Source organism: Frieseomelitta varia, unplaced genomic scaffold (assembly GCF_011392965.1).
Source record: "Frieseomelitta varia isolate USP_RPSP 00005682 unplaced genomic scaffold, Fvar_1.2 scaffold_995, whole genome shotgun sequence".
Classification (NCBI taxonomy): domain Eukaryota; kingdom Metazoa; phylum Arthropoda; class Insecta; order Hymenoptera; family Apidae; genus Frieseomelitta; species Frieseomelitta varia.
The window spans coordinates 1-9,988 of NW_025110806.1; the positions used below are offsets into that span (position 1 = coordinate 1).

The 9,988-nt window shown below is 43.7% G+C and overlaps 1 protein-coding gene across 1 annotated transcript; it reads right to left on the bottom strand.

Annotated features, from left to right (window-relative positions):
• Positions 1 to 8: 8 nt before the first annotated feature.
• LOC122538416 (excitatory amino acid transporter-like) lies at positions 9 to 7,922 on the bottom strand (the record flags this gene model as incomplete). The annotated part of the gene is made up of 7 exons (XM_043672462.1): positions 9 to 262; positions 2,370 to 2,603; positions 2,993 to 3,246; positions 4,579 to 4,621; positions 5,297 to 5,504; positions 5,621 to 5,746; positions 7,346 to 7,922. Coding segments are annotated over 7 exons (1,641 nt in total), but the record flags the coding sequence as incomplete, so codon positions are not given.
• Positions 7,923 to 9,988: the final 2,066 nt, after the last annotated feature.

Below are 9,988 nucleotides of genomic sequence, written 5' to 3' on the forward strand. Positions count from 1 at the left end.
AAAAAAAAAAAAAGGAAAAAAAAAAAAAAAAAAAAAAAAAAGAAAGGGGGAGGAAAAAGAAGCTTACATAACCGTTATGATTTCACCAAAGCCCAGAACGATGCCGTGCATCTGCGCGATGAAGATGCTGGCAACGGCGACGAACAGCGCCGTCCCGTCCATGTTAATGTTGCAGCCGATCGGCAGGACAAATCTGGTGACTCTAGGGTCGACCCGGAGCTTGTCCGTCATCAGGCGAAAGGTGACCGGAAGTGCGGCAGCCCTGTACAAAACTGCGTTAGAAGAGATCGGGCAGGAGCAGAGATCGATTGATAAAGAAAGATCAGATTGCTGCGTAGCCGCATGTCCCATGGAGGAAGAAGGGGGTCATTCTGGCGTAGTATAGTCGTGTTTCGTATAAATTCTAAACGGAATTTCCTCGATATCGTATCGCATCCGAGGACGGACAAACGCAATGAGATGGATGAAGCGTGAATTGAAGAAAGCGAATAAGGAGATGCTCGATGAAGAGACACGCGCTAAGGTCGATTGATAGAGCGTTCGGTGGTACAAGTGGCATGGACCGGGAATGGTTTTCTCGAGATACTAGTAACCAGAATGACCGCTGGACGAACTGAAAATTCAACCAGGGTTAATGTCGACCGCCGATAGGGGCCAGTTGGGTGATTCCAGCCGGTCGCGTAACAAGGCCCGGCTTGCAACTCCTGTAACAGACAATCGCATGTACCTTCATGTTGCGGCCATCGATTACTTACCAAGGCCACCCTCGGTCTCTCAACCACCTGCAAAAGGCCGCGTGCAGCGCGTGTTCTAATACATCATCATGATATTCATACAGTCTCTGTTCAGATACACTAAGAGCTGTTTCTCTCAGTCACATAGCTGTATACGTTCTCTTCTGGAAAAAGTTAATCCACATAGAAAACAAGTTGAATTAGACAATAGCCGTTGCAGGGCAGTTTTACGATCTTGATGCGCCGCGCTGATGGGACGGAAAAGGTTTCGGCGCGCCGTTAGACACGATCGAGTGCACGAATGCTTTTCTGTCCCCACGATGCATCGAAAGGAACGAACGGGAGATGATGAACGTGCGAACGCGGGACGTCGAGGACGAAGGGGAAGTTGAAGGGAAATGCGGTTTGACCGGGGGTTTGATCAGAGTTGATGGTGACGAATGGATGAATGGACAAACTGAAAAAATGATCGTTGCTTCGCGTGATCCGCGGTAATGAACAGTCAAAGAAATATAGAGAATGATCGTAGTTCGGGTGTTCTGGCCAGTGATGGACGGCGCCGGCAAACCTGGAATAGCGGGCTCGACACGAGCAACCAATATTTTTTTCAGCTTTCCTCTTGTACTTTGGAGAATACTTAAATAAATAGCGTAAGTGGCACGAAGCCTGTTTTGGCGGTTTCGTCTTCTTCTATCCTTCCGCTAACACGGGTGACAGAAGATTCGGATAATGGAAGCCCCTTGAGCCTTCCACGCCAAGAATCAGTCCAGGTGACACGGAGTCAGCTGATTTCCGGCTAAATACACACGGACGTAACAAGAACAATTTCCGTGCACTTGTACAATTTTTCCACGCGTTTTTTTGCCTCTCGTTCGTTAGTTCGGCAGTTTGGCTGTTGCCTCGTCGTCATAATCAGCGTCATCGAAATTTCGGTACGTGCGTTCGGTAGATTGCGTTACAATTAAATTGAATGAAGATCGTACGTTCAAACGCGTACGTTAAAACTCTGACCGAAAGTTCGTCGATCGTACACTACCAACCGGGAGTATCCGCATCCTAAGTGCCACCCAGAACTGCATACCTCTCTCCCTTTCTTTCTCTCTCTCTCTCTCTTTCTCTCTTTCTTATTGATCACGACGAGTTTCCCCGCGTACAGCGCGGAAACATTATAGAAACATAAATGGTCCAAAGAGGAGTTTCGAAATGAATTTTGACGGAAGCTAGGACTCGACAGCGTTCGACAACGTGTTCGGCGTGGTAACGTTGTGAAACACTGCCCGGAAAGGATCAATCTGGAATGGGTGGCGCGGGACTAAGGCCTCGCAATGCCTCCTCTCGGCTGGCTGAAACATATTGTCTCTATCAATCGATTCAATTCTATTGCGTCGACCTGTTATTCGAGTCTTGATCGCCTTGCTGTTTCTTCGAACGTTCGACGAACGTGAATCGCGGCACGATGTATAATAAAAATAAAAGACACGGCGTGTCCGGGTGGCAAGGGTGACCCGGTGGTGAATCGCGATCAACCGAGTAGAAATAGTCAAATAATTAAGTGACGATGACGACCGAGGCCATGTGAGGTAGGCGATATGGGTACTCTGAAGGTCGGGCTGAGTTCGAAGATCGACGACTCACGTTGATGCCATGGCGAAGGCGGTGAGAGTACCCTGGGCGAGGCCGGCGTAGAATTTAAAAGGGTTCTTTCTCACGAAGGCCAAATAGATCAGCTGCATGATCACCAACTGATAGAAAAACACACCGATCACGATCGTGACGATGAACCAGGCGAGCTGCGACATCACCAATGCCAGGTCCGCGACACCGAGTATTTTCCCGGCGATTACGGAGGTGATGCCCACCGGTGTCATCCTACGAGCAAACGATTTTCACGTTTAATTAAGATCGTTGTTTCATACGTAGATACACTTGTACGATACAGCGTGTGTATAATGTAATTTAACCTGTTTCTAACGTCAACGCTAAAACTGGCATTAAAACTATCGACGAATAATATGAGTGAAAGAAATTGAACTGCAACGACTTGGAAGAGAGTTTATAACACAAGAAAGAACCAAAGTTTCAATTTGTAAAATCTATCAAAAATCATTTGAATTTGATTACTGCGAGGAATTAACAATCGATCGCCTCGACACGGACGGAAATAATTTTATAGAAATATAAAAATTATTATTCTCGAAATCTGGATTCGTTATATATACGTGACGTTTTAATACTTGAACACGAGTCTTTGTACGTACCACATTACAGTTGACACCATTCGCATAATAACCTCGAACACAGCCTTGAAGAAGTCGATCACAATTTGGCCTTTCTCGCCGAGAGTACCCAAGAATGTGCCGAACACTAGGCAGAAGAATACTATGCCCAACGTGTTCGTGCCGCTTCTGTATTGCGTTACTCTCATCAGTTCTTCGTCGCCCAGAACATCCGAAGATATGGAATCGGTCAGATTTTGAAGAGGCGGCGTCTTTGGAACGTATACGGTGTGAACCTGTCCAAGAAGTTTTCGTGTCAATGACATAATACACGTGTAGGTCCGGTTATGCAAGGATGTTACATAACTGGTAGTATGTTTGAGATAATTACAGAAAAGAGAGAACAAAAATTGTTTTATTCGAGGCTTCATTATACAGGATGAGTCTCGTTACGTCACGAGTTGAAATAACTCGTAAATTATTATTCGCTGTACGAAAATATATTTCAAAGAAAGTATGATAAAAACAGGTGGTTTTTCAGTGAATAATTATATACAGTGTGCACTTGCTTTGTTCTTTTATCGAGATTTAAAAAGAACTTTTCTCGCTTTATTCAAATCCAAAAAGAAAATATTAGATATTTCGTTGGTGTCGTGATACTTCTATTTTACCCACAAAAATTTCTAGCGATGCATTTTTGCTCATACTTTATCAAAAAGAATTTCTAGTGCAACAATCTTTTATATTAATGCTCGATTGTGATCGATAGTGTTATATAAATTATTATATTCATAATAATGGAAAAAATAATTAATACTGTAAAAGTAAAACTTTCCTTTTGCAAATTAATCTTTAGATAGAAATGAAAAATTTGCGAATTTTTCGCTTGGTGAAACTAGAAAGAAATATCAGTTGTGGTTCGTATAAAAATGCGCAATAATTTCTATTCGTGTTTGAACTGAAGGTTACTAAAGGGACAAAGTGAAAAAACTGAAGATAAGAAAGCAAAATGATTACAGTTAAAAAATTACAGTTTAAAAACTTTTGTTCGAAACATGGCAAAGAAAATAATTTACGAGCTATTTCAAGTTGTCATGTTACGAGACATAGCCTGGTATACTTGAATTTTAGATAGGACAAGAGCGAATAATCGACAGACATTATTCTACCAGCGAGAAAGAGTTAAAAGCGTAGGATAACGTTTGTTTCCGAGAAAGTTAAAAATAAAGATATATCAACATGCACGTGTATAAAGCTAATTCTGAACAGAGTACGTTCAATAAGTATTATTTTATAACCAACTACGAAGGATGACGCATGTTCGTAGGGAAAATTTTCCTCTATATTGTGCTCATCGAACTATAATCACGGCGAACATGTTCCAAGTGTCTCTTCTTGGGATCTTAAACGAAGAAACTCTATTTTCAGCCACAGAATAATAACTTTCTGTTTGACTAATCGCTCTTGTCCATTCTGAAATTAACCAAATCCCAATATAAGTGATATCATTTTTCGCAAGCTCGATTTTCTCAAAGACGGCGTCTAAAATGGAAGAAAAGGGAATCCTCTGGCCGGAAACGTATCACCAGTTACATGACATCCTGTGCATCGATGGCTAAAATGCGTACCTGCTGGAACGATGCTTGAAAAATATTATCCGGAAACATATTCCTGTAACACGCGAGAATACTCGAGTCAGATGCGGCGTATATTTTATAAGTGGTTAATCGATATCGCCGTTTATCGACGGTGTAATTTCATTAGCCGATAACGCTCCAACCGGACTTTTTTAGCGCGTGCAAATAAAGCGCCGGCGATCGATATTTTTATTTTCGTCACGGATATCATTCGGGAAAAGGAAAAAGTTCGCCGATCGTGAACACTGCACGACCTTAATTCCCGGTGGAACGCTCGTCGTGTCGTTCCGATAATTTATCACGGCTTGTGTGAATAGACGAAAAACGGAGAAACTAATTTTACGTGGCAGACTGACGTGCCGATTATCAATAAATCGTGGGTGATCCGGTGCCGGGAGCGATGGAAACTATCTTCGTTATACACGTACAGATAAGACGGACAAGTAATGGAATCGATGAGGATAATCCGATAGCACGCAAGGCTGCGATGAAAGTTGGCGCGGCGCCCCTGTCATCGAAAAATAGAGTGGAACGAGTCAAGCGTTGCTCCAACGACGAGGTAAAGGACTCTACTGTTTATCCGTAGGAAAAATCCCGAGGCGCTGTTGGCGTGGCGTCAACGCAGAAGTACAAAAATAACGTGCATGATCGATATCTAAACGGCGAACAGCGATTTCACAAACGAAGAGTGCAAGGGAACACCGCCTACCTTCCCAAATCGAGAAGGCTGTCCAAGATGTTAACAGCTCGCCCGCTGTGCGAGGTCGGGATCGATTTTCTAATTCCAGGATTACCCGGATGAATGAGTAGAACCAGGACAACACCAAGGACAGCGTTCAACAACGACGATAGTATAAAGTACACCAACGTTCGGACGGCGATCATTCCGTTCATTCTTGCGTTCAAGCTTGCCGAGCCTGAAAGTTATAAAACGAGATTCATCGATCAGCATCGCTGCCCCGATAATTATTTTCTCATATACGTTTTATTAGCTTCTTGCCTCGTATAAACGCATCGTGTTACACGCAGTTACCTGATATGAGGCTGGCAATCACCAGCGGTAAGATCATTAACTTTAACAACCTCATGAAGAGCTCTCCAGGATAACTGATTAACATAACTGCGTCATCGCCCAGGCCCAAGGGTCGTAAACCGAACCCTGAAAAAGAGAAGAAAATAATGAGATTATCGCTATGATAGCTGCTTCTAGAACGCTCAAGGCTATTCAGAACCAAGTGACGTAGAGCGATAGAAAGAAGTTCAGCTCCTGAACTTCTTTTCCGCGAAAAAAAAAAAAAAAAAAAAAAAAAAAAAAAAAAAAAAAAAAGATAAAAGAAAAAGTTATATCCACGCAATACACCCGTAGGTTATGTACGGACGATAACTCGGCTTTAAATTTATTAGCCGCAGAGAACTTTTCCATAATTATTATTTTTAATGCCGTGATTGATCGTTGATTGTCTATAGACGGAGAGGGGGGAAGTGGCGAGCTATAGAAAAAAGAGAAATGCTTTGTCGATGTGCACGTGCTGGATAAGTGTAAAAATGGAGCGCGTTTAACGTAATTGTGAACGATTTCAACGACAGCGTTAAAAGGGGTATTCTCGAGTTCGAACGTGGCACGCCGTGGCAATTAAATCCGCGAGAAGAACGACGAAAGGGGTAACTGAAAACACGTCGACAGTCCTCGAAACTGCCTGTTTCAGAGGCAGCCCTTCTCAATGCAACCCCGAAGAAAGGTTGACCCGTACGTTCCCGTTCAAGGTTGTCCTTTCGGCTTCCAGGCAATAAGTTGGTTAATTAGATGAGACTTTCCATTCCCCTTCGGGGGAAACCTTTCGTCGATGATTGCCACCTTTTAACAGGATGACACAGCTGGCGCTTTATGTAACGAGCGTTAATTTCAATGCGGATCGTTTCCGTTAATGGCACGAGAGGACTTATCCAATCTATATCCCTTCTCCTTTGTCCATTCCAATTTACGCCGGCGAATTTGACTCGCGAGGGAACGTCATTGACAGGTATAGATTCGCCGATTATGAAGCCCCGATCGTTAAGTAGCGCGCATAACCATTTATTAGCACGTGTGTGACGTTCGTACACGTGACGCAACAGGAAACTTGTCCACCCCCCTCCCCTCCCCCCTCCCCCCTCCCCCCGCTGTAAAATTATAACGCGAGAGAAATGAAAGAAATAAAAAAAAAAAAGTAGAAAAGGAACAAAGAGAAAAAAGAACGGGAGGGAACGGAGATAGCTTCTGCCTACGACTGTTATCGATCGTGAGGTAAAAAGTAAGATCGGCTGGTATCGGATGAACTCGACCTTGGCACGCTTTCCCGTAATGGACGAAAGCGTAGGGAGCTTTTGGCATGAGCTTTACCCGTTTTATCTCTCGGTGTACGTAATGTAGTTCGCCTTACAACTTTCGCGTAGCATCTACTATCGTACGTATATGTCGAGCCGCGAGGTGAAAAAATCCATAAAAGTTCGCAGCTCTACCGAGCAGCTCACCGAACGTTGTTCCCTCGAGTTTCGTGCTCGACGCACGGTGTCAGCCGACTGACATTTAGTTGACATATCGATGATTCGTTGACTCGCAAGAGAAACTCGCACCCGTGGCGACGTTACATGACAAATCGGGTGAACGCATTGAACTAACATTATTAGTTAATTAGCAGCTAATAATACTGTCGTTGTTAGCTGCGGATGAATAAAGGCAAAGGGCGAGATCGATCGTATCGTTCCTCGGCTTACTTACCGAGAATCACGCCGAACAGGACACCGGAAAGGGTAACTATGAGAAGTAGATTCTCCCGCATGAATTTCCTGGTGTCGGCGGTCACCTTACGGGGACCCTGAGAGGCCGACACGTCCTGGCCATCCATCTTGGCGAACAGATACTCGGAGAACCGAGCCGAGGACTTCTCCTCCATTTCACTTGGCCGCCAGTAAGCGGCGTAGGTGGTGGTGGTGGAGCCGGTCGCGCACGAGGACGCCGATCCTCTGGGCGATCGCCCCGCCGATTCTGCCAAGCTCCCTTCTCGCGATCTCTCGCGGCTAACGGCGGGGCCCCGGCAACACCACAACGACGACGGGTTGCCGTTTTGGGGGTGTTTCGGGAAATCCGTGCGGAACGAGCAATCACGCGCTCCCACCAAACGTTCCAATAGCCTGACGGCCTTTCGAGAGCCCGATAGCTCGATCGTGGTACCGGGAACCGATTTCACTTCGTCCGAGCCGAACTTGGACGAATCAATCGGTCGCTCGGCAGCGCAACACGATGGCCTCGTCTTACTACTCGCCGCGTTCACTTGACGTGCGAGCGAATGAAAATGTCACAAACTCTTCAGGATGATACGGAACACACGGTTCGATGATTCGTCGAGTTTTCTAAGCTTCGCAGGGACTTACTCTTTTTCTCTTCCTCTTTCTTTACGTATCGCCGTTAGGTAACCACGCCGTGTCGAACAGGCAGAAAGAACTTCTTGAAAGGAAAGGCGATCGATCTTGGCGCCGAGGTCACCGGTCTCTCCGGTGTAAGTTGCTTGATTCAGCCTGAACGTTCGCGTTGTCGCACAGGGTCAGTTACCTTTGAGAGAGAGCTAGCACCTTGCACCTTGGGGCGATATCGCTGCTTTGCATGCACCGAGCCGCTCGTGTCGCGTGACTCTTTTCTCCTTTATGGAACGCGGAGGATCGATCGAGTCGGACAATGTAACGATGGCTTGAGAAATAAAGTACTCGGGTAAATTTTGAATGGTCGTTTAGATTTCGATACGTTTATCACGAAGGATGAGCCCCAACTGGCCGGTTACTGGCGGATATATACGTATTGATTTGCCGAGATGTCCCTCGTCCCCGGCGACCCCTAGTCGCCTCCACGGGCTCGACCGGAAGACGCTTGCGCGAACTTCGGTGGCTAAGTCGGTCGCCAGAAACGGGGATTGTATACTGACACCGATGATATTGTCGTTAAGGCTGAACGACGATAGCCAGAATAGAATGGGGAACACAAAGAGTCGAAATAAAAAAGGCAGAATCTTTGGTAAATCAAACGATGATGGCTCACTGCATGACGCTTCGATGAACCGGGACAACTATCTGTCGGACACAGACGTATTTCATCGTAAAAAAAACGAACCTTTGACGCTTGTTCTTTGATTTGTCGCTGTTCCGAAAAATCGATGTCCTGATTTATTCAAGTACCACGTTGGTCTAGGTTTCCTCGTTTATGAAGAAAACCTAGCGAATGGAGATGCTCTCCTCGTGCAAATATTTCAATCTAAATTTCATCGTGCGACTATCTATGCATTTCATTGAGCGAGCAACGAAGCGATACAAATTTATATCGAGCGGGCTTACGTACCCGGTAAGTGTCCGACCGGGAACTGATCGAATCTACTTCTGTCGGGTCGTAATGGCTTTTACTACTGGGAACGGAGCAGGTGATTGTTACCAACAAGAGATGGAAGCACTAGACTTTATTGTGATAATTTCTCCGATGTCGAGTGAGGTTTGACGAGCAGCTTTGATCGGAACTTGTATTTTGATTAACAATAAACTCGTTGAGGAATCGCAACAACGAAATTCTTAATATCGATTTTTATACAAAATTGATTTTATCTTTCGACAAAAAAATATAACTGCGTTTGAAAGAGATATGATCATAAAAATATTTGCACTGTTACAGCTAAATGATGATTTATTTCTTCTCTTCTACCATATTGGTACTTTCGAGTAGATACTGAAGTTTCTGTCGCACTTGTGTGACAAATGTTATGCGAAAATTATTCTAGGAAGAAATCGACCGTTCCAAGGCGACGGATCACTGTTCGTGAATAATAGAAGTGAACTTCTTGTTCGAGATCGTTCCAGTAGCAAGGTGTCTACGTCGCCCACTTCCGACGGAAGTAAACCTTCAAGAAAAACGAAAAATAGTTTTTAGACAGAATTAAAAATTTTATTATTTAATTGTTACAAATAAACTATTAGATAAATTATTAATAAATAAGTAATAAATTATTACTACAAATGGTTAATTAAAAATTTTAAATAGTACTTGGAAATGTTGTAGAAGAGAATTTATTGTTTAATTGTTAACAAATAAATTATTAGAAATATTAGATAATGTTTAAACAATTTGAATATTCAGAAATATTATTTGAAAATTTACTTCTAAAATTTGTATCGATGCGTACGCAGTGAAAGTTCGATTTGTACTGAGCTCTTATTTCCGTATCGATCAAAATATACCTAATCGCGTTAATCGATCGGCGGGAAACAGTTTATTAAAATTTCGGAGAAACGTACATATTAGCGACTCGATCGCTACAAATGATCAAAATGAAAATTTTAAATAATTATTGGAAATATTACAAAAGAGAATTTATTGTCTAATTGT